Source organism: Scyliorhinus torazame, chromosome 6 (genome assembly GCF_047496885.1).
Source record: "Scyliorhinus torazame isolate Kashiwa2021f chromosome 6, sScyTor2.1, whole genome shotgun sequence".
Lineage (NCBI taxonomy): Eukaryota > Metazoa > Chordata > Chondrichthyes > Carcharhiniformes > Scyliorhinidae > Scyliorhinus > Scyliorhinus torazame.
This window is the reverse complement of record NC_092712.1, coordinates 15,434,656-15,460,672: the sequence shown is the minus strand read 5'-3', so window position 1 is coordinate 15,460,672 and position 26,017 is coordinate 15,434,656. Positions and strand designations below refer to the sequence as shown.

General features: G+C 54.5%; 1 protein-coding gene across 3 annotated transcripts in view; it reads left to right on the top strand.

The window, feature by feature from the left end:
• LOC140424685 (casein kinase II subunit alpha) overlaps window positions 1–17,373 on the top strand; it is a 155,778-nt gene extending 138,405 nt beyond the window's left edge. For all 3 annotated transcript variants that reach the window (XM_072507963.1, XM_072507960.1, XM_072507961.1), the window contains one exon: window positions 16,608–17,373. In XM_072507963.1, the coding sequence (XP_072364064.1) occupies window positions 16,608–16,723 (116 nt within the window). In that variant the 3' untranslated portion in view covers window positions 16,724–17,373. The remainder of the gene's footprint in view (window positions 1–16,607) is intronic.
• The last annotated feature ends 8,644 nt before the right edge of the window (window positions 17,374–26,017 follow it).

Sequence of the window (26,017 nt, the reverse complement as noted above, 5' to 3'; positions counted from 1 at the left end):
TCACCGCGGCTCCCTCACTTGTTATACTAGTGTCACCGTGGCCCCCTCGCTTGTTATACTAGTGTCACCGTGGCCCCCTCGCTAGTTATTCTAGTGTCACCGCGGCCCCCTCGCTAGTTATACTAGTGTCACCGTGGCCCCCTCGCTAGTTATACTAGTGCCACCGCGGCCCCCTCGCTTGTTATACTAGTGTCACCGCGGCCCCCTCACTTGTTATACTAGTGTCACCGTGGCCCCCTCGCTTGTTATTCTAGTGTCACCGCGGACCTTCGCTAGTTATACTAGTGTCACCACTGTCCCCTCGCTAGTTATTCTAGTGTCACCGCGGCCCCCTCGCTAGTTATTCTAGTGTCACCGCGGCCCCCTCGCTTGTTATACTAGTGTCACCGCGGCCCCCTCGCTAGTTATACTAGTGTCACCGCGGCCCCCTCGCTTGTTATACTAGTGTCACCGTGGCCCCCTCGCTAGTTATACTAGTGTCACCGCGGCCCCCTCGCTTGTTATACTAGTGTCACCGCGGCCCCCTCGCTAGTTATACTGGTGTCACCGTGGACCCCTCGCTAGTTGTACTAGTGTCATCGCGGCCCCCTCGCTTATTATACTAGTGTCACCGCTGCCCCCTCGCTAGTTATACTAGTGTCACCGCGGCCCCATCGCTAGTTATACTAGTGTCACCACGGCCCCCACGCTAGTTATACTAGTATCAACGCGGCCCCCTCGCTTGTTATACTAGTGTCACCGCGGCCCCCTCACTTGTTATACTAGTGTCACCGTGGCCCCCTCACTTGTTATACTAGTGTCACCGCGGACCTTCGCTAGTTATACCAGTGTCACCACTGTCCCCTCGCTAGTTATACTAGTGTCACCGTGGCCCCCTCGCTAGTTATACTAGTGTCACCGTGGCCCCCTCGCTAGTTATACTAGTGTCACCGTGGACCCCTCGCTAGTTATACTAGTGTCGCCGCGGCCCCCTCACTTGTTATACGTGTCACCGCTGCCCCCTCGCTTGTTATACTAGTGTCACCGCAGCCCCCTCGCTTGTTATACTAGTGTCACCGTGGCCCCCTCACTTGTTATACTAGTGTCACCGTGGCCCCTTACTTGTTATACTAGTGTCACCGCGGACCTTCGCTAGTTATACTAGTGTCACCACTGTCCCCTCGCTAGTTATACTAGTGTCACCGTGGCCCCCTCGCTAGTTATACTAGTATCAACGCGGCCCCATCGCTTATTATACTAGTGTCACCGCGGCCCCCTCACTTGTTATACTAGTGTCACCGTGGCCCCCTCACTTGTTATACTAGTGTCACCGCGGACCTTCGCTAGTTATACTAGTGTCACCACTGTCCCCTCGCTAGTTATACTAGTGTCACCGTGGCCCCCTCGCTAGTTATACTAGTGTCACCGTGGCCCCCTCGCTAGTTATACTAGTGTCACCGTGGACCCCTCGCTAGTTATACTAGTGTCACCGCTGCCCCCTCGCTTGTTATACTAGTGTCACCGCAGCCCCCTCGCTTGTTATACTAGTGTCACCGCTGCCCCCTCGCTAGTTATACTAGTGTCACCGCAGCCCCCTCGCTTGTTATACTAGTGTCACCGCTGCCCCCTCGCTTATTATACTAGTGTCACCGCGGCCCCCTCGCTTGTTATACTAGTGTCACCGCGGCCCCCTCGCTTGTTATACTAGTGTCACCGCTGCCCCCTCGCTAGTTATACTAGTGTCACCGCGGCCCCTTCGCTTGTTATACTAGTGCCACCGCGTCCCCCTCGCTAGTTATACTAGTGTCACCGCGGCCCCCTCACTAGTTATACTAGTGTCACCGTGGCCCCCTCGCTTGTTATACTAGTGTCACCGTGGCCCCTTCGCTTGTTATACTAGTGCCACCACGTCCCCCTCGCTAGTTATACTAGTGTCACCGCTGCCCCCTCGCTTGTTATACTAGTGTCACCGTGGCCCCCTCGCTTGTTATACTAGTGTCACCACGGCCCCCTCGCTTGTTATACTAATGTCACCGTGGCCCCCTCGCTTGTTATACTAATGTCACCACGGCCTCCTCGCTTGTTATACTAGTGTCACCGCGGCCACCACGCTTGTTATACTAGTGTCATCGTGGCCCCCTCGCTTGTTATACTAGTGTCACCGTGGCCCCCTCGCTTGTTATACTAGTGTCACGGTGGCCCCCTCGCTTGTTATACTCGTGTCACCGCGGCCCCCTCGCTAGTTATACTAGTGTCACCACGGCCCCCTCGCTAGTTATACTAGTGTCACCGTGGCCCCCTCGCTTGTTATACTAGTGTCACCGCGGCCCCCTCGCTTGTTATACTAGTGTCACCGTGGCCCCCTCGCTTGTTATAATAGTGTCACCGCGGCCCCCTCGCTAGTTATACTAGTGTCACTGTGGTCACCTCGCTAGTTATACTAGTGTCACCGCGGCCCCCTCGTTTATACTAGTGTCACCGCGGCCCCCTCGCTTGTTATACTAGTGTCACCGCGGCCCCTTCGCTTGTTATACTAGTGTCACCGCGGCCCCCTCGCTTATACGAGTGTCACCGTGGCCCCCTCGCTTGTTATACTAGTGTCACCGCGGCCCCCTCGCTTGTTATAATAGTGTCACCGCGGCCCCCTCGCTTATACGAGTGTCACCGTGGCCCCCTCGCTTGTTATACGAGTGTCACCGCGGCCCCCTCGCTTGTTATACTGGTGTCACCGTGGCCCCCTCGCTTGTTATACGAGTGTCACCGCGGCCCCCTCGCTGGTTATACTAGTGTCACCGTGGCCCCCTCGCTTGTTATACTAGTGTCACCGCGGCCCCCTCGCTTGTTATAATAGTGTCTCCGCGGCCCCCTCGCTTATACGAGTGTCACCGTGGCCCCCTCGCTTGTTATACTAGTGTCACCGCGGCCCCCTCGCTTGTTATAATAATGTCACCGCGGTCCCCTCGCTAGTTATACTAGTGTCACCGCGGCCCCCTCGCTTATACGAGTGTCACCGCGGCCCCCTCGCTAGTTATACTAGTGTCACCGCGGCCCCCTCGCTTGTTATACTAGTGTCACCGCGGCCCCCTCGCTTATACGAGTGTCACCGTGGCCCCCTCACTTGTTATACTAGTGTCACCGCGGCCCCCTCGCTTGTTATACTAGTGTCACCGCGGCCCCCTCGCTTGTTATAATAGTGTCACCGCGGCCCCCTCGCTTATACGAGTGTCACCGTGGCCCCCTCGCTTGTTATACTAGTGTCACCGTGGCCCCCTCACTTGTTATACTAGTGTCACCGCGGCCCCCTCGCTAGTTATACTAGTGTCACCGTGGCCCCCTCGCTTGTTATACTAGTGTCATCGCGGCCCCCTCGCTTGTTATACTAGTGTCACCGCGGCCCCTTTGCTAGTTATACTAGTGTCACCGTGGCCCCCCTCGCTAGTTATACTAGTGTCACCGTGGCCACTTTGCTTGTTATACTAGTGTCACCGCGGCCCCCTCGCTTGTTATACTAGTGTCATCGTGGCCCCCTCGCTAGTTATACTGGTGTCACCGTGGCCCCTTCACTAGTTATACTGGTGTCACCGTGGCCCCTTCGCTAGTTATACTAGTGTCACCGCGGCCCCCTCGCTTGTTATACGAGAGTCACCGCAGCCCCCTCGCTAGTTATACTAGTGTCACCACGGCCCCATCGCTAGTTATACTAGTGTCACCGTGGCCCCCTCGCTTGTTATACTAGTGTCATCGCGGACCCCTCGCTTGTTATACTAGTGTCACCGCGGCCCCTTTGCTAGTTATACTAGTGTCACCGTGGCCCCCCTCGCTAGTTATACTAGTGTCACCGTGGCCACTTTGCTTGTTATACTAGTGTCACCGCGGCCCCCTCGCTTGTTATACTAGTGTCATCGTGGCCCCCTCGCTAGTTATACTGGTGTCACCGTGGCCCCTTCACTAGTTATACTGGTGTCACCGTGGCCCCTTCGCTAGTTATACTAGTGTCACCGCGGCCCCCTCGCTTGTTATACGAGAGTCACCGCAGCCCCCTCGCTAGTTATACTAGTGTCACCACGGCCCCATCGCTAGTTATACTAGTGTCACCGTGGCCCCCTCGCTTGTTATACTAATGTCACCACGGCCTCCTCGCTTGTTATACTAGTGTCACCGCGGCCACCACGCTTGTTATACTAGTGTCACCGTGGCCCCCTCGCTAGTTATACTAGTGTCACCGTGGCCCCCTCGCTAGTTATACTCGTGTCACGGTGGCCCCCTCGCTTGTTATACTCGTGTCACCGCGGCCCCCTCGCTAGTTATACTAGTGTCACCACGGCCCCCTCGCTAGTTATACTAGTGTCACCGTGGCCCCCTCGCTTGTTATACTAGTGTCACCGCGGCCCCCTCGCTTGTTATACTAGTGTCACCGTGGCCCCCTCGCTTGTTATAATAGTGTCACCGCGGCCCCCTCGCTAGTTATACTAGTGTCACTGTGGTCCCCTCGCTAGTTATACTAGTGTCACCGCGGCCCCCTCGTTTATACTAGTGTCACCGCGGCCCCCTCGTTTATACTAGTGTCACCGCGGCCCCCTCGCTTGTTATACTAGTGTCACCGCGGCCCCTTCGCTTGTTATACTAGTGTCACCGCGGCCCCCTCGCTTATACGAGTGTCACCGTGGCCCCCTCGCTTGTTATACTAGTGTCACCGCGGCCCCCTCGCTTGTTATAATAGTGTCACCGCGGCCCCCTCGCTTATACGAGTGTCACCGTGGCCCCCTCGCTTGTTATACGAGTGTCACCGCGGCCCCCTCGCTTGTTATACTGGTGTCACCGTGGCCCCCTCGCTTGTTATACGAGTGTCACCGCGGCCCCCTCGCTTGTTATACGAGTGTCACCGTGGCCCCCTCGCTTGTTATACTAGTGTCACCGCGGCCCCCTCGCTTGTTATAATAGTGTCACCGCGGCCCCCTCGCTTATACGAGTGTCACCGTGGCCCCCTCGCTTGTTATACTAGTGTCACCGCGGCCCCCTCGCTTGTTATAATAGTGTCACCGCGGTCCCCTCGCTAGTTATACGAGTGTCACCGCGGCCCCCTCGCTAGTTATACTAGTGTCACCGTGGCCCCCTCGCTTGTTATACTAGTGTCACCGCGGTCCCCTCGCTTGTTATAATAGTGTCACCGCGGTCCCCTCGCTTGTTATACGAGTGTCACCGCGGCCCCCTCGCTTGTTATACGAGTGTCACTGTGGCCCCCTCGCTTGTTATACTAGTGTCACCGCGGCCCCCTCGCTTGTTATAATAGTGTCACCGCGGCCCCCTCGCTTATACAAGTGTCACCGTGGCCCCCTCGCTTGTTATACTAGTGTCACCGCGGCCCCCTCGCTTGTTAAAGTAGTGTCACCGCGGTCCCCTCGCTAGTTATACTAGTGTCACCGCGGCCCCCTCGCTAGTTATACTAGTGTCACCGCGGCCCCCTCGCTTGTTATACTAGTGTCACCGCGGCCCCCTCGCTTGTTATACTAGTGTCACCGCGGCCCCCTCGCTTGTTATAATAGTGTCACCGCGGCCCCCTCGCTTATACGAGTGTCACCGTGGCCCCCTCGCTTGTTATACTAGTGTCACCGTGGCCCCCTCACTTGTTATACTAGTGTCACCGTGGCCCCCTCGCTAGTTATACTAGTGTCATCGCGGCCCCCTCGCTTGTTATACTAGTGTCACCGCGGCCCCTTTGCTAGTTATACTAGTGTCACCGTGGCCCCCCTCGCTAGTTATACTAGTGTCACCGTGGCCACTTTGCTTGTTATACTAGTGTCACCGCGGCCCCCTCGCTTGTTATACTAGTGTCATCGTGGCCCCCTCGCTAGTTATACTGGTGTCACCGTGGCCCCTTCACTAGTTATACTGGTGTCACCATGGCCCCCACGCTAGTTATACTAGTGTCACCACGGCCCCATCGCTAGTTATACTAGTGTCACCATGGCCCCCACGCTAGTTATACTAGTGTCACCGTGGCCCCCTCGCTAGTTATACTAGTGTCACCATGGCCCCCTCGCTTGTGATACTAGTGTCACCGCGGCCCCCTCGTTTGTTATACTAGTGTCACCGCGGCCCCCTCGCTAGTTATACTAGTGCCAGCCCTGTCCCCTCGCTAGTTATACTAGTCTCACCGTGGCGACCTCGCTAGTTATACTAGTGTCACCGAGGCCCCCTCGCTAGTTATACTAGAGTCACCGTGGTCCCCTCGCTAGTTATACTTGAGGGTAGAACCCTCAAGAGTATTTAAAGTCAAAGAGATCTAGGAGTACAGGTCCACAGGTCACTGAATGGGGCAACACAGGTAGAGAAGGTAGTCCAGAAGACAGACGGCATGCTTGCCTTCATTGGCAAGTCATGTTGCAGCTGTATAGAACCTTAGTTAGGCCACACTTGGAGTATAGTGTTCAATTCTGGTCGCCACACTACCAGAAGGATGTGGAGGCTTTAGAGAGGGTGCAGAAGAGATTTACCAGAATGTTGCCTGGTATGGAGGGCATTAGCTATGAGGAGAGGTTGAATAAACTCGGTTTGTTCGCACTGGAACGAAGGAGGTTGAGGGGAGACCTGATAGAGGTCTGCAAAATTATGAGGGGCATAGACAGAGTGGATAATCAGAGGCTTTTCCCCAGGGTAGAGGGGTCAATTACTAGGGGGCATAGGTTTAAGGTGAGGGGGCAAGGTTTAGAGTAGATGTACAAGGCAGGTTTTTTACGCAGAGGGTAGTGGGTGCCTGGTACTCGCTGCCGGAGGAGGTGGTGGAAGCAGGGACGATAGTGACATTTAAGGGGCATCTTGACAAATACATCAATAGGATGGGAATAGAGGGATACGGACCCAGGAAGTGTAGAAGATTGTAGTTTAGTCGGGCAGCATGGTCGGCACGGGCTTGGAGGGCAGAAGGGCCTGTTCCTGTGCTGTACATTTCTTTGTTCTTTGTAGTGTCACCGCGGCCCCCTCACTTGTTATACTAGTGTCACCGCGGCCCCCTCACTTGTTATACTAGTGTCACCGCAGCCCCCTCACTTGTTATACTAGTGTCACCGCGGCCCCCTCACTTATTATACTAGTGTCACCGCGGCCCCCTCACTTGTTATACTTGTGTCACCGCAGCCCCCTCGCTTGTTATACTAGTGTCACCGCTGCCCCCTCGCTTATTATACTAGTGTCACCGCTGCCCCCTCGCTAGTTATACGAGTGTCACCGCTGCCCCCTCGCTTGTTATACTAGTGTCACCGTGGCCCCTTCGCGAGTTATACTCGTGTCACCGCGGCCCACTCACTAGTTATACTAGTGTCACCGCGGCGCCGTCGCTTGTTATACTAGTGCCACCGCGGCCCCCTCGCTTGTTATACTAGTGTCACCGTGGCCCCCTCGCTTGTTATACTAGTGTCACAGCGGCCCCCTCGCTAGTTATACTAGTGTCACCGAGACCCCCTCCCTATTTATACTAGTGTCACCGCGGCCCCCTCGCTTGTTATACTAGTGTCACCGCGGCTCCCTCACTTGTTATACTAGTGTCACCGTGGCCCCCTCGCTTGTTATACTAGTGTCACCGTGGCCCCCTCGCTAGTTATTCTAGTGTCACCGCGGCCCCCTCGCTAGTTATACTAGTGTCACCGTGGCCCCCTCGCTAGTTATACTATTGCCACCGCGGCCCCCTCGCTTGTTATACTAGTGTCACCGCGGCCCCCTCACTTGTTATACTAGTGTCACCGTGGCCCCCTCGCTTGTTATTCTAGTGTCACCGCGGCCCCCTCGCTAGTTATTCTAGTGTCACCGCGGCCCCCTCGCTAGTTATACTAGTGTCACCGCGGCCCCTTCGGTTGTTATACTAGTGTCACTGTGGCCCCCTTGCTAGTTATACTAGTGTCACCGCGGCCCCTTCGCTTGTTACACTAGTGTCACCGTGGCCCCCTCGCTAGTTATACTAGTGTCAGCGCGGCCCCTTCGCTTGTTATACTAGTGTCACCGTGGCCCCCTCGCTAGTTATACTAGTGTCACCGCGGCCACTTCGCTTGTTATCCTCGTGTCACCGCGGCCCCCTCGCTAGTTATACTAGTGTCACCGCGGCCCCTTCGCTTGTTATACTAGTGTCACCGTGGCCCCCTCACTAGTTATACTAGTGTCACCGCTTCCCCTTCGCTTGTTATACTAGTGTCACCGTGGCACCCTCGCTAATTATACTAGTGTCACCGCGGCCCCCTCGCTAATTATACTAGTGTCACCGCGGCCCCCTCACTAGTTATACTAGTGTCACCGCGGCCCCCTCGCTAATTATACTAGTGTCACCGCGGCCCCCTCGCTTGTTATACTAGTGTCACCGTGGCCCCCTCGGTAGTTATACTGGTGTCACCGTGGCCCCCTCGCTAGTTATACTAGTGTCACCGCGGCCCCCTCGCTTATTATACTAGTGTCACCGCTGCCCACTCCCTAGTTATACTAGTGTCACCGCGGCCCCATCGCTAGTTATACTAGTGTCACCACGGCCCCCACGCTAGTTATACTAGTATCAACGCGGCCCCCTCGCTTGTTATACTGGTGTCAACGCGGCCCCCTCACTTGTTATACTAGTGTCACTGTGGCCCCCTCGCTAGTTATACTAGTGTCACCGTGGACCCCTCGCTAGTTATACTAGTGTCGCCGCGGCCCCTTCGCTTGTTATACTAGTGTCACCGCGGCCCCTTCGCTTTTTATACTAGTGTCACCGCTGCCCCCTCGCTAGTTATACGAGTGTCACCGCTGCCCCCTCGCTTGTTATACTAGTGTCACCGTGGCCCCTTCGCGAGTTATACTCGTGTCACCGCGGCCCACTCACTAGTTATACTAGTGTCACCGCGGCGCCGTCGCTTGTTATACTAGTGCCACCGCGGCCCCCTCGCTTGTTATACTAGTGTCACCGTGGCCCCCTCGCTTGTTATACTAGTGTCACAGCGGCCCCCTCGCTAGTTATACTAGTGTCACCGAGACCCCCTCCCTATTTATACTAGTGTCACCGCGGCCCCCTCGCTTGTTATACTAGTGTCACCGCGGCTCCCTCACTTGTTATACTAGTGTCACCGTGGCCCCCTCGCTTGTTATACTAGTGTCACCGTGGCCCCCTCGCTAGTTATTCTAGTGTCACCGCGGCCCCCTCGCTAGTTATACTAGTGTCACCGTGGCCCCCTCGCTAGTTATACTATTGCCACCGCGGCCCCCTCGCTTGTTATACTAGTGTCACCGCGGCCCCCTCACTTGTTATACTAGTGTCACCGTGGCCCCCTCGCTTGTTATTCTAGTGTCACCGCGGCCCCCTCGCTAGTTATTCTAGTGTCACCGCGGCCCCCTCGCTAGTTATACTAGTGTCACCGCGGCCCCTTCGGTTGTTATACTAGTGTCACTGTGGCCCCCTTGCTAGTTATACTAGTGTCACCGCGGCCCCTTCGCTTGTTACACTAGTGTCACCGCGGCCCCCTCGCTAGTTATACTAGTGTCAGCGCGGCCCCTTCGCTTGTTATACTAGTGTCACCGTGGCCCCCTCGCTAGTTATACTAGTGTCACCGCGGCCACTTCGCTTGTTATCCTCGTGTCACCGCGGCCCCCTCGCTAGTTATACTAGTGTCACCGCGGCCCCTTCGCTTGTTATACTAGTGTCACCGTGGCCCCCTCACTAGTTATACTAGTGTCACCGCTTCCCCTCCGCTTGTTATACTAGTGTCACCGTGGCACCCTCGCTAATTATACTAGTGTCACCGCGGCCCCCTCGCTAATTATACTAGTGTCACCGCGGCCCCCTCACTAGTTATACTAGTGTCACCGCGGCCCCCTCGTTATTATACTAGTGTCACCGCGGCCCCCTCGCTTGTTATACTAGTGTCACCGTGGCCCCCTCGGTAGTTATACTGGTGTCACCGTGGCCCCCTCGCTAGTTATACTAGTGTCACCGCGGCCCCCTCGCTTATTATACTAGTGTCACCGCTGCCCACTCCCTAGTTATACTAGTGTCACCGCGGCCCCATCGCTAGTTATACTAGTGTCACCACGGCCCCCACGCTAGTTATACTAGTATCAACGCGGCCCCCTCGCTTGTTATACTGGTGTCAACGCGGCCCCCTCACTTGTTATACTAGTGTCACTGTGGCCCCCTCGCTAGTTATACTAGTGTCACCGTGGACCCCTCGCTAGTTATACTAGTGTCGCCGCGGCCCCTTCGCTTGTTATACTAGTGTCACCGCGGCCCCTTCGCTTGTTATACTAGTGTCACCGCGGCCCCTTCGCTTGTTATACGAGTGTCACCGCTGCCCCCTCGCTTGTTATACTAGTGTCACCGCGGCCCCCTCGCTTGTTATACTAGTGCCACCGCGGCCCCTTTGCTTGTTATACTAGTGCCACCGCGTCCCCCTCGCTAGTTATACTAGTGTCACCGCGGCCCCCTCACTAGTTATACTAGTGTCACCGTGGCCCCCTCTCTTGTTATACTAGTGCCATCGCGGCCCCTTTGCTTGTTATACTAGTGCCACCGCGTCCCCCTCGCTAGTTATACTAGTGCCACCGCGTCCCCCTCGCTAGTTATACTAGTGTCACCGCGGCCCCCCTCACTAGTTATACTAGTGTCACCGTGGCCCCCACGCTAGTTATACTGATGTCACCGCGGCCCCCTCGCTTGTTATACTAGTGTCACCGCGGCCCCCTCGCTAGTTATACTAGTGTCACCGCGGCCCCCTCGCTTGTTATACTAGTGTTACCATGGCCCCCTCTCTTGTTATACTAGTGTTACCGCTGCCCCCTCGCTTGTTATACTAGTGTCACCGTGGCCCCCTCTCTTGTTATACTAGTGTTACCGCTGCCCCCTCGCTTGTTATACTAGTGTCACCGTGGCCTCCTCGCTTGTTATACTAGTGTCACCGCGGCCCCTTTGCTTGTTATACTAGTGCCACCGCGTCCCCCTCGCTAGTTATACTAGTGTCACCGCGGCCCCCTCACTAGTTATACTAGTGTCACCGTGGCCCCCTCACTTGTTATACGAGTGTCACCGCGGCCCCCTCACTAGTTATACTAGTGTCACCGTGGCCCCCTCGCTTGTTATACTAGTGTCACCGCGGCCCCCTCGCTAGTTATACTAGTGTCACCGTGGCCCCCTCGCTTGTTATACTAGTGTCACCGCGGCCCCTTCGCTTGTTGTACTAGTGTCACCGCGGCCCCTTTGCTAGTTATACTAGTGTCACCGTGGCCTCCTCGCTTGTTATACTAGTGTCACCGCGGCCCCTTCGCTTGTTATACTAGTGTAACCGCTGCCCCTCGCTTGTTACACTTGTGTCACCGCAGCCCCCTAGCTAGTTATACTAGTGTCTCCACGGCCCCCTCGCTAGTTAGACTAGTGTCACCGTGGCCCCCACCCTTCTTATACTAGTGTCACCGCGGCCCCCTCACTAGTTATACTAGTGTCACCGTGGCCCCCTCGCTAGTTATACTAGTGTCACCGCGGCCCCCTCACTAGTTATACTAGTGTCACCGTGGCCCCCTCTCTTGTTATACGAGTGTCACCGCGGCCCCCTCGCTAGTTAGACTAGTGTTACCGCTGCCCCCTCGCCTGTTATACTAGTGTCTCCATGGCCCCCTCGCTTGTTACACTAGTGTCACCGCGGCCCCTTCGCTTGTTATACTAGTGTCACCGCGGCCCCTTCGCTTGTTGTACTAGTCTCACCGCGGCCCCCTCGCTTGTTATACGAGTGTCTCCGCGGCCCCCTCGCTTGTTATACTAGTGTCACCATGGCCCCCTCGCTTGTTATACGAGTGTCTCCGCGGCCCCCTCGCTAGTTATACTAGTGTCACCGTGGCCCCCTCGCTTGTTATACTAGTGTCACCGCGGCCCCCTCGCTAGTTATACTAGTGTCACCGTGGCCCCCTCGCTTGTTGTACTAGTGTCACCGCGGCCCCTTCGCTTGTTGTACTAGTGTCACCGCGGCCCCGTCGCTTGTTATACTAGTGTCACCGCGGCCCCTTTGCTAGTTATACTAGTGTCACCGTGGCCGCCTCGCTTGTTATACTAGTGTCACCGCGGCCCCTTCGCTTGTTATACTAGTGTAACCGCTGCCCCTCGCTTGTTACACTTGTGTCACCGCAGCCCCCTAGCTAGTTATACTAGTGTCTCCACGGCCCCCTCGCTAGTTATACTAGTGTCACCGTGGCCCCCACCCTTCTTATACTAGTGTCACCGCGGCCCCCTCGCTTGTTATACTAGTGTCACCGCGGCCCCCTCGCTAGTTATACTAGTGTCACCGTGGCCCCCACCCTTCTTATACTAGTGTCACCGCAGCCCCCTAGCTAGTTATACTAGTGTCACCGCGGCCCCTTCGCTTGATAAACTAGTGTCACCGCGGCCCCCTCGCTAGTTATACTAGTGTCACCGCGGCCCCTTCGCTTGATAAACTAGTGTCACCGCGGCCCCCTCGCTAGTTATACTAGTGTCACCGTGGCCCCCCTCGCTTGTTATACTAGTGTCACCGCGGCCCCTTCGCTTGATAAACTAGTGTCACCGCGGCCACCTCGCTTGTTATACTAGTGTCACCGCGGCCCCCTCGCTAGTTATACTAGTGTCACCGTGGCCCCCTCGCTTGTTATACTAGTGTCACCACGGCCCCTTCGCTTGATAAACTAGTGTCACCGCGGCCCCCTCGCTAGTTATACTAGTGTCACCACGGCCCCCATGCTAGTTATACTAGTGTCACCGCGGCCCCTTCGCTTGATAAACTAGTGTCACCGCGGCCCCCTCGCTAGTTATACTAGTGTCACCGCGGCCCCTTCGCTTGATAAACTAGTGTCACCGCGGCCCCCTCGCTAGTTATACTAGTGTCACCGCGGCCCCTTCGCTTGATAAACTAGTGTCACCGCGGCCCCCTCGCTAGTTATACTAGTGTCACCGCGGCCCCTTCGCTTGATAAACTAGTGTCACCGCGGCCCCCTCGCTAGTTATACTAGTGTCACCGTGGCCCCCCTCGCTTGTTATACTAGTGTCACCGCGGCCCCTTCGCTTGATAAACTAGTGTCACCGCGGCCCCCTCGCTAGTTATACTAGTGTCACCGTGGCCCCCTCGCTTGTTATACTGGTGTCACCGCGGCCCCCTCGCTTGTTATACTAGTGTCACCGCGGCCCCTTCGCTTGATAAACTAGTGTCACCGCGGCCCCCTCGCTAGTTATACTAGTGTCACCGCGGCCCCCTCGCTTGTTATACTAGTGTCACCGCGGCCCCTTCGCTTGATAAACTAGTGTCACCGCGGCCCCCTCGCTAGTTATACTAGTGTCACCGCGGCCCCCTCGCTAGTTATACTAGTGTCACCGCGGCCCCCTCGCTTGTTATACTGGTGTCACCGCGGCCCCCTCACTTGTTATACTAGTGTCACCGCGGCCCCCTCGCTTGTTATACTTGTGTCACCGCGGCCCCTTCGCTTGATAAACTAGTGTCACCGCGGCCCCCTCGCTTGTTATACTAGTGTCACCGTGGCCCCCCTCGCTTGTTATACTAGTGTCACCGCGGCCCCTTCGCTTGATAAACTAGTGTCACCGCTGCCCCCTCGCTTGTTATACTAGTGTCACCGCGGCCCCCTCGCTAGTTATACTAGTGTCACCGCGGCCCCCTCGCTTGTTATACGAGTGTCACCGCGGCCCCCTCGCTTTTTATACTAGTGTCACCGCGGGCCCCCCGCTAGTTATACTAGTGTCACCACGGCCCCCTCGCTTGTTATACGAGTGTCACCGCGGCCCCCTCGCTTTTTATACTAGTGTCACCGCGGGCCCCCCGCTAGTTATACTAGTGTCACCGCGGCCCCCTCGCTTGTTATACGAGTGTCACCGCGGCCCCCTCGCTTTTTATACTAGTGTCACCGCGGGCCCCCCGCTAGTTATACTAGTGTCACGGCGGCCTCCTCGCTTGTTATACTAGTGTCACCGCGGCCCCCTCGCTAGTTATACTAGTGTCACCGCGGCCCCCTCGCTTGTTATACGAGTGTCACCGCGGCCCCCTCGCTTTTTATACTAGTGTCACCGCGGGCCCCCCGCTAGTTATACTAGTGTCACCGCGGCCTCCTCGCTTGTTATACTAGTGTCACGGTGGCCCCCTCGCTTGTTATATTAGTGTCACCGCGGCCCTCTCGCTTGTTATACTAGTGTCACCGCGGCCCCCTCGCTCGTTATACTAGTGTCACCGTGGTCCCCTCGCCAGTTATACTAGTGTCACCGCTGCCCACTCGCTTATTATACTGGTGTCATCGCTGCCCCCTCGCTTATTATACTGGTGTCACCATGGCCCCCTCGCTTGTTATACTAGTGTCACCGTGGCCCCCTCGCTAGTTATACTAGTGTCACCGCTGCCCCCTCGCTTATTATACTGGTGTCACCGCGGCCCCCTCGCTATTTATACTAGTGTCACCGCTGCCCCCTCGCTTATTATACTAGTGTCACCGCGGCCCCCTCGCTAGTTATACTAGTGTCACCGCTGCCCCCTCGCTTATTATACTGGTGTCACCGCGGCCCCCTCGCTTGTTATACTAGTGTCACCGTGGCCCCCTCACTAGTTATACTAGTGTCACCGCGGCCCCCTCGCTAGTTATACTAGTGTCACCGTGGCCCCCTCGCTAGTTATACTGGTGTCACCGCGGCCCCCTCGCTTGTTATACTAGTGTCACCGTGGCCCCCTCGCTAGTTATACTGGTGTCACCGCGGCCCCCTCGCTAGGTATACTAGTGTCACCGTGGCCCCCTCGCTAGTTATACTGGTGTCACCGCGGCCCCCTCGCTTGTTATACTAGTGTCACCACGGCCCCCTCGCTTGTTATACTAGTGTCACCGTGGCCCCCTCGCTTGTTATACTAGTGTCACCGCGGCCCCCTCGCTTGTTATACTAGTGTCACCACGGCCCCCTCGCTAGTTATACTAGTGTCACCGCGGCCCCCTCGCTAGTTATACTAGTGTCACCGCGGCCCCCTCGCTTGTTATACTAGTGTCACCACGGCCCCCTCGCTAGTTATACTAGTGTCACCGCGGCACCCTCGCATGTTATACTAGTGTCACCGCTGCCCCCTCGCTTATTATACTGGTGTCACCGCGGCCCCCTCGCTAGTTATACTAGTGTCACCGTGGTCCCCTCGCTAGTTATACTAGTGTCACCGCGGCCCCCTCGCTAGTTATACTAGTGTCACCACGGCCCCCTCGCTAGTTATACTAGTGTCACCGCGGCACCCTCGCATGTTATACTAGTGTCACCGCTGCCCCCTCGCTTATTATACTGGTGTCACCGTGGCCCCCTCGTTTGTTATACTAGTGTCACCGCGGCCCCCTCGCTAGTTATACTAGTGTCACCGCGGCCCCCTCGCTAGTTATACTAGTGTCACCGCGGCCCCCTCGCTTGTTATACTAGTGTCACCACGGCCCCCTCGCTAGTTATACTAGTGTCACCGCGGCACCCTCGCATGTTATACTAGTGTCACCGCTGCCCCCTCGCTTATTATACTGGTGTCACCGCGGCCCCCTCGCTAGTTATACTAGTGTCACCGTGGTCCCCTCGCTAGTTATACTAGTGTCACCGCGGCCCCCTCGCTTGTTATACTAGTGTCACCACGGCCCCCTCGCTAGTTATACTAGTGTCACCGCGGCACCCTCGCATGTTATACTAGTGTCACCGCTGCCCCCTCGCTTATTATACTGGTGTCACCGTGGCCCCCTCATTTGTTATACTAGTGTCACCGCGGCCCCCTCGCTAGTTATACTAGTGTCACCGTGGCCCCCTCGCTTGTTATACTGGTGTCACCGTGGCCCCCTCGTTTGTTATACTAGTGTCACCGCGGCCCCCTCGCTAGTTATACTAGTGTCACCGTGGCCCCCTCGCTTGTTATACTAGTGTCACCGCGGCCCCCTCACTAGTTATACTAGTGTCACCGCTGCCCCCTCGCTTGTTATACTAGTGTCACCGTGGTCCCCTCGCTTGTTATACTAGTGTCACCGCGGCCCCCTCGCTAGTTATACTAGTGTCACCGCTGCCCCCTCGCTTATTATACTAGTGCCACCGTGGCCCCCTCGCTAGTTATACTAGTGTCACCGTGGCCCCCTCGCTTGTTATACTGGTGTCACCGCGGCCCCCTCGCTAGTTATACTAGTGTCACGCGGCCCCCTTGCTAGTTATACTAGTGTCACCGCTGCCCCCTCGCTACTTATACTAGTGTCACCGCCGCCCCCTCGCTAGTTATACTAGTGTCACTGTGGCCCCTTCGGGAGAGCGCCGCGAGGTGAGGGGGCCGCGAGGCGAGGGGGCCGCGAGGCGAGGGGGGCCGCGAGGCGAGGGGGGCCGCGAGGCGAGGGGGGCCGCGAGGCGAGGGGGCCGCGAGGCGAGGGGGGCCGCGAGGCGAGGGGGGCCGCGAGGCGAGGGCGCTGCGAGGTGAGGGGGCTGCCTGCCGAGGCATGGCTGACGCTTTTCAGCTCCTGCGGTCTGTTCAGTGTAAATGTTAATTCCGTTGGCAGGGGCCGCACAACTGGGTTCTGACAACTCCAAGGTACTCGGTGTCTTCATGTTGGGGTAGGTGTACTGTGATTCCCACCCCTAACCTGGCTGTCCTTTTCTGTTCCCGCCCCCCCTGCAGGTATAATCTCGATGCCCATGTCCCAACCCTTGGGCCCACTCGCCGGATCGCCAGTCATGTCTTCACCCAACACCTTGGGACCACCCGTCCCCGTCCCCGCCGGAGCACAGCCTTGACGCTCGACCCTCGGCTCTTGACGTTGCCTGTCGCACCAAGGGCCCCACCACGTTGTCGCCACCACCACCACCTCCTCCTCGTCTGACGAGCCAGGGGGCAGGTGGCGGTCGAGAGACGGAGCCTCAATCGCTCGTGGGTCCTTAACACGTTTATTTTTGTTCACTGCAAAAAAAAAAGAATGACAGACCACCTGCAAAATTAATGATATTTGGGTTTGCAGCCTGTTATTGGTGTTGGTTTCCTGTGTACTTAACTGCTGGACTGCAGAGACCTCATGTCCTGTCCTGTCTCGGTCAGCAATGTAGCTGCTGTCTTTTTGTGACACTAGGTTTTTAGAATACCCGGCCTCTGTTATTGCAGAGAGCTATGGGAAAAAAAAACACAAAAAAAAGGATTTATTTTATATGTTCGTTACATCCCAACCCTGAACTATTGCTGCACTTCCTGAAGTTGATGCTTGTGCAGGAATAGACATTAATTGAGACCTTGCCCCTACACCCCCTCTCCCTGAGAGGATCAATGAGGGGAATAAACTTGAGATTTATGGTATTTAAACTCCCGTAAGTGTTATAAAGAGAAACCTTCCCTCTACCACAACCCCCACCCCCTCTCCAGGCTAAAGGTAATAAAACAAATACTTTTTCTGATACTGTGGTGTTGTTGTGATCTACTCTCATTTCCTTGAGCGCAGGTTTGGAATGAGGGTAAGCCCATCTACTCTGTTGCCTCCGTGCAACTCGCGTTGTCATCGGGCTCTAACCCAGGGTGACTGAGCCCATTTATTGGTTTGAGAAGTACAACAGTTTATGCAACCCCCTGGGGGGTGGAAAGTCCCGCTGGGCTTTGCAAGAGTGCGATGGAAATGCGGACATCCAAACGGAAAGGAGGGGTGATCAGAAGCACACCACAGAAAGCAAAATGTGACCCAACTGATCTGTGCGGTTGTTTATGCCCAGACCTGACTTCATCTCCGCTGATGAACAGAGGCTTCTGTGTCTTTCTCCTGTACATGTTTAGCTTCCCCTTCAATTAAGGCTGTGCCCTAGCCCCATTACGCTTGATCTTCTCCACGCTCCTGATCTGTTGCCTTCCCTGTAGATATGTAATGGGTCTGTTAAAGCACGAGGTCAGAATGCAGGTTGTGCAGTGTAACAGGACTGAAAGCCAAGTGTCCTGATCAGAGAATCTCTCAATGCTGATGATGCTGCACAAGCCACCCACCCACACGGAAACTCCGCTGCAAAAAACCATGGACCGTCTCTCCCGTGCCTGTCACTTGTTATCCCTGACATCGAGAAAACGATGGCCGTGGGACAAGTTATTGCTTCCCAGCCACTGCTCACACACTGAATAATACTCCTGCTGTGAGTGGGTGGTAAATCCATGGTGACAGACAATGAGCCATGATAGAATGAAGCAGACTCGATGGGCCGAATGGCCTACATATCTTAGAATCATAGAATTTACAGTGCAGAAGGAGGCCACTCGGCCCATCGAGTCTGCACTTGGAAAGAGCACCCCACTCAAGTCCATGCCCCCACCCTCTCCCCGTAACCCAGTAACCCCACCTAACCTTTTTTGGACACTAAGGGCAATTTATCACGGCCAATCCACCTAACCTGCACACCTTTGGACTGTGGGAGGAAACTGGAGCACCCGGAGGAAACCCACGCGCACACAGGGAGAACGTGCAGACTCCGCACAGACAGTGACCCGAGCCGGGAATCGAACCTGGGACCCTGGCGCTGTGAAGCAACTGTGTTAACCACTGTGCTACCGTGCTGCCCTTGATTCTTATGAGCTTATCTGTCCCTTGATGCAGAGTTTGAAACGCACAGAGGGAAAGCAGCTACCACCCTTCGCTGACTCGTGGAACGAGCATGCGCTAACACTGAGCTAGTTCTTGGCACCAAGCTGATGGTTTATAAGGTTTATATTCCCAGGATCTTACTGTATGGCTGTGAAAACGGACAATTCAACAGCTATCAAGAAAAGAAGCTCAACAATTCCCATCTCTGCAGCCTGCGGCACATTATGGGAATATCACGATAGGGCAGAATCATGAATGTGGCAGTCCTCTCAAAGGCAGAGCTCCCAAGTTTATTAGCACTCAAACTGGGGAGGCTGTGTTGCGGGGGAAGAGAAAGTCAGGGAACCAAGAGGTGAAGTAATCAGTGGGAAGCGTAGCTGCTTAGGAATACAAAAAAGCACGAAAAGACAGAACTCAGGAGAGGTTACGATAGTCCCCATCCCACAAAATATGACAGTGTATGAAAGGCTCAGTAAACCAAGGTCCACCACACTAAGAAAACAAAAAGGAACGGTCAATAGAGAATTAAAGGTGCTATATTTAAATGCGCGCAGTGTACGGAACAAGGTAGATGAGCTTGTGGCCCAAATTGTGACTGGCAGGTATGATGTGGTAGGCATCACAGAGACGTGGTTGCAGGGGGTTCAGGACTGGCATTTAAACATCCAGGGATTCACAACCTATCGAAAAGACAGAGAGGTGGGCAGAGGGGGCGGGGTTGCCTTAATTAGGAATGAAATTAAATCAATAGCACTAAGCGACATAGGGTCAGATGATGTGGAGTCTGTGTGGGTAGAGTTGAGGAACCACAAAGGCAAAAACCCATAATGGGAGTTATGTACAGGCCTCCTAACAGTGGTCAGGACCCGGGGCACAAAATGCACCACGAAATAGAAAGTGCATGTCAGAAAGGCAAGGTCACAGTGATCATGGGGGACTTCAATATGCAGGTGGACTGGGTAAATAATGCTGCCAGTGGACCCAAGGAAAGGTAATTCATTGAATGTTTACAGGAGGGCTTTTTGGAACAGCTTGTGATGGAGCCCACGAGGGAACAGGCCATTCTGGACTTAGTGTTATGTAATGAGCCAGACTTGATTAAAGATCTTAAAGTAAGGGAGCACTTAGGAGGCAGTGATCATAATATGGTAGAATTCAATCGGCAATTTGAAAGAAAGAAGGTAGAATCAGATGTAAAGGTGTTACAGTTAAATAAAGGTAACTACAGGGGCATGAGGGAGGAACTGACGAAAATCGACTGGGAGCAGAGCCTAGTGGGAAAGACAGAACAGCAATGGCAGGAGTTTCTGGGAGTAATTGAGGACACAGTACAGAGGTTCATCCCAAAGAAAAGAAAGGTTATCAGAGGGGGGATTAGGCAGCCATGGCTGACAAAGGAAGTTAGGGAATGCATCAAAGCAAAAGAGAAAGCCTATAATGTGGCAAAGAGTAGTGGGAAGTCAGAAGATTGGGAAGGCTACAAAAACAAACAGAGGATAACAAAGAGAGAAATAAGGAAAGAGAGGATCAAATATGAAGGTAGGCTCGCCAGTAACATTATGAATGATAGTAAAAGTTTCTTGAAATACATTAAAAACAAACATGAGGCAAAAGTAGACATTGGGCCACTCCAAAATGATGCTGGTAATCTAGTGATGGGAGACGAGGAAATAGCTGAGGAACTAAATAAGTACTTTGCGTCAGTCTTCACAGTAGAAGACATGAGTAATATCCCAACAATTCAGGAGAGTTGGGGCTGAGTTGAATATGGTAGCCATCACAAAGGAGAAAGTGCTAGAGAAACTAAGAGGTCTAAAAATTTATAAATCTCCAGGCCCAGATGGGCTACATCCTAGAGTTCTAAAGGAGATAGCTGAAGAAATAGTGGAGGCGTTAGTTATGATCTTTCAAAAGTTACTGGAGTCGGGGAAAGTCCCAGAGGATTGGAAAATCGCTGTTGTAACCCCCCTGTTCAAGAAGGGAACAAGGAAAAAGATGGAAAATTATAGGCCAATTAGCCTAACCTCGGTTGTTGGCAAGATTCTAGAATCCATCGTTAAGGATGAGATTTCTAAATTCTTGGAAGTACAGGGTCGGATTAGGACAAGTCAGCATGGATTTAGTAAGGGGAGGTCGTGCCTGACAAACCTGTTAGAGTTCTTTGAAGAGATAACAAATAGGTTAGACCAAGGAGAGCCAATGGATGTTATCTCTTGACTTCCAAAAGGCCTTCGATAAGGTGCCTTACGGGAGACTTCTGAGTAAAATAAGGGCCCATGGTATTCGAGGCAAGGTACTAACATGGATTGACAATTGGCTGTCAGGCAGAAGGCAGAGAGTTGGGATAAAAGGTTCTTTTTCGGAATGGCAACCGCTGACGAGTGGTGTCCCGCAGGGTTCAGTGTTGGGGCCACAGCTGTTCTCTTTATATATTAACGATCTAGATGACGGGACTGGGGGCATTCTGGCTAAGTTTGCCGATGATACAAAGATAGGTGGAGGGGCAGGTAGTATGGAGGAGGTGGGGAGGCTGCAGAAAGATTTAGACAGTTTAGGAGAGTGGTCCAAGAAATGGCTGATGAAATTCAACGTGGGCAAGTGCGAGGTCTTGCACTTTGGAAAATAGAATAGAGGCATGGACTATTTTCTAAACGGTGACAAAATTCATAATGCTGAAGTTCAAAGGAACTTGGGAGTCCTAGTCCAGGATTCTCTAAAGGTAAACTTGCAGGTTGAGTCCGTAATTAAGAAAGCAAATGCAATGTTGCCATTTATCTCAAGAGGCTTGGAATATAAAAGCAGGGATGTACTTCTGAAGCTTTATAAAGCATTGGTTAGGCCCCATTTAGAATACTGTGAGCAATTTTGGGCCCCACACCTCAGGAAGGACATACTGGCACTGGAGCGGGTCCAGCGGAGATTCACACGGATGATCCCAGGAATGGTGGGCCTAACATACGATGAACGTCTGAGGATCCTGGGATTATATTCATTGGAGTTTAGGAGGTTGAGGGGAGATCTAATAGAAACTTACAAGATAATGAATGGCTTAGATAGGGTGGATGTAGGGAAGTTGTTTCCATTAGCAGGGGAGATTAGGACCCGGGGGCACAGCCTTAGAATAAAAGGGAGTCACTTTAGAACAGAGATGAGGAGAAATTTCTTCAGCCAGAGAGTGGTGGGTCTGTGCAATTCATTGCCACAGAGGGTGGTGGAGGCCGGGACGTTGAGTGTCTTTAAGACAGAAGTTGATAAATTCTTGATTTCTCGAGGAATTAAGGGCTATGGAGAGAGAGCGGGTAAATGGAGTTGAAATCAGCCATGATTGAATGGTGGAGTGGATTCGATGGGCCGAATGGCCTTACTTCCGCTCCTATGTCTTATGGCCTCAGGCACGTCGGTTGCGTAGGCACAAAATCTCTCTATACTGAGGTAGCCAGAGCCAGACGACCAGTGGGGAGCCCAAAGTTCCACGTCGAGAATGCTTGCAAGCGTGACATAAAGGCGGTAACCATCGATTATCGCACCTGGGCGACGCGAGCTGCGAAATTGGGAAATGGCGATATCGCCTGTGGGCTGCAGTGCATCGGTGTCCAAGGCAGCTTGGCAGCAGGCACCAATACCGAAAAGAACAACCCACAATGTCACATGGCAGCTTCATACCAACACCTGTGACAGAACCTGCCACTAAAGGATTGGCCCTCACAGCCACCAGTAAAGGTGCACCGAACAAAGACACTCCCACCTAAATGAACTGTTTGCGATGTGTCCCTCCTCAGGTAGGAGGATGCAAACACAAAACTGAGGCATCCATGCTATTCACCTCCATAGCTCCCTGTGAAAGCTTGTTCCACATTCAGAGCTGTCTGGGTGAAGAGGATTCTCCTGCAGCAGCTGTGGAGAGAGATTAGATGTTTAAAAAATAATAATTTAGAGTACCCAATTCATTTTTTCCAATTAAGGGGCAATTTAGCGTGGCCAACCTACCTAGCCTGCACATCTTTGGGTTGTGGGGGCGAGACCCACGCAAACAGGGGGAGAATGTGCAAACTCCACACGGACAGTGACCCAGAGCTGGGATTGAACCTGGAACCTCGGCGCCGTGAGGCAGCAGCGCTAGTCCACTGCGCACCGTGCTGCCCGAGAGAGAACAGGCTTAACCTTTCACATCAATGATCTTTTTGTCGGAACTGGAAAATGTCAGAGGACAACAGCTTTTATGAAAGCTCAGAGGCAGGGAAAAGGTACATGAGGATGGGAGGAGAGAAAGAGCAAATTCAACAGTGTGTGACAGGGTGCAATGTAAAGGGGAGATTTACTGATAAAAGGGGGGGTGGTAAAGAGACAAATAAAGAAGGTGGGATTACAGAAACTGAAAATAACAATTGCAAAGTCATTAGTGACTCTTTGATAGAAATAAAATAGAGCTAGCACAGCACTCCCTCTGCACTGATCCTCTGAGAGCAGCACTCCCTCTCAGTACTGACCCTCTGACAGTGCGGCACTCCCTCAGTACTGACCCTCTGACAGTGCAGCACTCCCTCAGTACTGACCCTCTGACAGTGCAGCACTCCCTCAGTACTGACACTCAGTGCAGCACTCCCTCAGTACTGACCCTCAGTGCAGCACTCCCTCAGTACTGACCCACTGACAGTGCAGAACTTCCTCAGTACTGACCCTCTGACAGTGCGGCACTCCCTCAGTTCTGTCCCTCTGACAGTGCAGCACTCCCTCAGTACTGACCCTCTGACAGTGCGGGACTCCCTCAGTACTGACCCTCTGACAGTGCAGCACTCCCTCAGTACTGACCCTCTGACAGTGCAGCACTCCCTCAGTACTGACCCTCTGACAGTGCGGCACTCCCTCAGTACTGACCCTCTGACAGTGCGGGACTCCCTCAGTACTGACCCTCTGACAGTGCAGCACTCCCTCAGTACTGACCCTCTGACAGTGCAGAACTTCCTCAGTACTGACCCTCTGACAGTGCGGCACTCCCTCAGTACTGACCCTCTGACAGTACAGCACTCCCTCAGTACAGCACTCCCTCAGTACTGACCCTCTGACAGTGCAGCACTTCTTCAGTACTGACCCTCTGACAGTGCAGCGCTCCCTCAGTACTGACCCTCTGACAGTGCAGCACTCCCTCAGTACTGGACCCTCTGACAGAGCAGCGCTCCCTCAGTACTGACCCTCTGACAGTGCAGCACTCCCTCAGTACTGACCCTCTGACAGTGCAACACTCCCTCAGTACTGACCCTCTGACAGTGCAGCACTCCCTCAGTACTGACCCTCTGACAGTGCAGCACTCCCTCAGTACTGACCCTCTGACAGTGCGGCACTCCCTCAGTACTGACCCTCTGACAGTGCGGCACTCCCTCAGTACTGACCCTCTGACAGTACAGCACTCCCTCAGTACAGCACTCCCTCAGTACTGACCCTCTGACAGTGCAGCACTCTCTCAGTACTGACCCTCTGACAGTGCAGCACTCCCTCAGTACTGACCCTCTGACAGAGCAGCGCTCCCTCAGTACTGACCCTCTGACAGTGCAGCACTCCCTCAGTACTGACCCTCTGACAGTGCAGCACTCCCTCAGTACTGACCCTCTGACAGTGCAGCACTCCCTCAGTACTGACCCTCTGACAGTGCAGCACTCTCTCAGTACTGACCCTCTGACAGTGCAGCACTCCCTCAGTACTGACCCTCTGACAGTGCAGCACTCCCTCAGTACTGACTCTCTGACAGTGCGGCACTCCCTCAGTACTGACCCTCTGACAGTGCAGCACTCCCTCAGTACTGACCCTCTGACAGTGCAGCACTCCCTCAGTACTGACCCTCTGACAGTGCGGCACTCCCTCAGTTCTGTCCCTCTGACAGTGCAGCACTCCCTCAGTACTGACACTCAGTGCAGCACTCCCTCAGTACTGACCCTCAGTGCAGCACTCCCTCAGTACTGACCCACTGACAGTGCAGAACTTCCTCAGTACTGACCCTCTGACAGTGCGGCACTCCCTCAGTTCTGTCCCTCTGACAGTGCAGCACTCCCTCAGTACTGACCCTCTGACAGTGCGGGACTCCCTCAGTACTGACCCTCTGACAGTGCAGCACTCCCTCAGTACTGACCCTCTGACAGTGCAGCACTCCCTCAGTACTGACCCTCTGACAGTGCGGCACTCCCTCAGTACTGACCCTCTGACAGTGCGGGACTCCCTCAGTACTGACCCTCTGACAGTGCAGCACTCCCTCAGTACTGACCCTCTGACAGTGCAGAACTTCCTCAGTACTGACCCTCTGACAGTGCGGCACTCCCTCAGTACTGACCCTCTGACAGTACAGCACTCCCTCAGTACAGCACTCCCTCAGTACTGACCCTCTGACAGTGCAGCACTTCTTCAGTACTGACCCTCTGACAGTGCAGCGCTCCCTCAGTACTGACCCTCTGACAGTGCAGCACTCCCTCAGTACTGGACCCTCTGACAGAGCAGCGCTCCCTCAGTACTGACCCTCTGACAGTGCAGCACTCCCTCAGTACTGACCCTCTGACAGTGCAACACTCCCTCAGTACTGACCCTCTGACAGTGCAGCACTCCCTCAGTACTGACCCTCTGACAGTGCAGCACTCCCTCAGTACTGACCCTCTGACAGTGCGGCACTCCCTCAGTACTGACCCTCTGACAGTGCGGCACTCCCTCAGTACTGACCCTCTGACAGTACAGCACTCCCTCAGTACAGCACTCCCTCAGTACTGACCCTCTGACAGTGCAGCACTCTCTCAGTACTGACCCTCTGACAGTGCAGCACTCCCTCAGTACTGACCCTCTGACAGAGCAGCGCTCCCTCAGTACTGACCCTCTGACAGTGCAGCACTCCCTCAGTACTGACCCTCTGACAGTGCAGCACTCCCTCAGTACTGACCCTCTGACAGTGCAGCACTCCCTCAGTACTGACCCTCTGACAGTGCAGCACTCTCTCAGTACTGACCCTCTGACAGTGCAGCACTCCCTCAGTACTGACCCTCTGACAGTGCAGCACTCCCTCAGTACTGACTCTCTGACAGTGCGGCACTCCCTCAGTACTGACCCTCTGACAGTGCAGCACTCCCTCAGTACTGACCCTCTGACAGTGCAGCACTCCCTCAGTACTGACCCTCTGACAGTGCAGCACTCCCTCAGTACTGACCCTCTGACAGTGCAGCACTCCCTCAGTACTGACCCTCTGACAGTGCAGCACTCCCTCAGTACTGACCCTCTGACAGTGCAGCACTCCCTCAGTACTGACCCTCTGACAGTGCAGCACTCCCTCAGTACTGACCCTCTGACAGTGCAGCACTCCCTCAGTACTGACCCTCTGACAGTGCAGACCCTCTGACAGTGCGGCACTCCCTCAGTACTGACCCTCTGACAGTGCAGCACTCCCTCAGTACTGACCCTCTGACAGTGCAGCACTCCCTCAGTACTGACCCTCTGACAGTGCAGCACTCCCTCA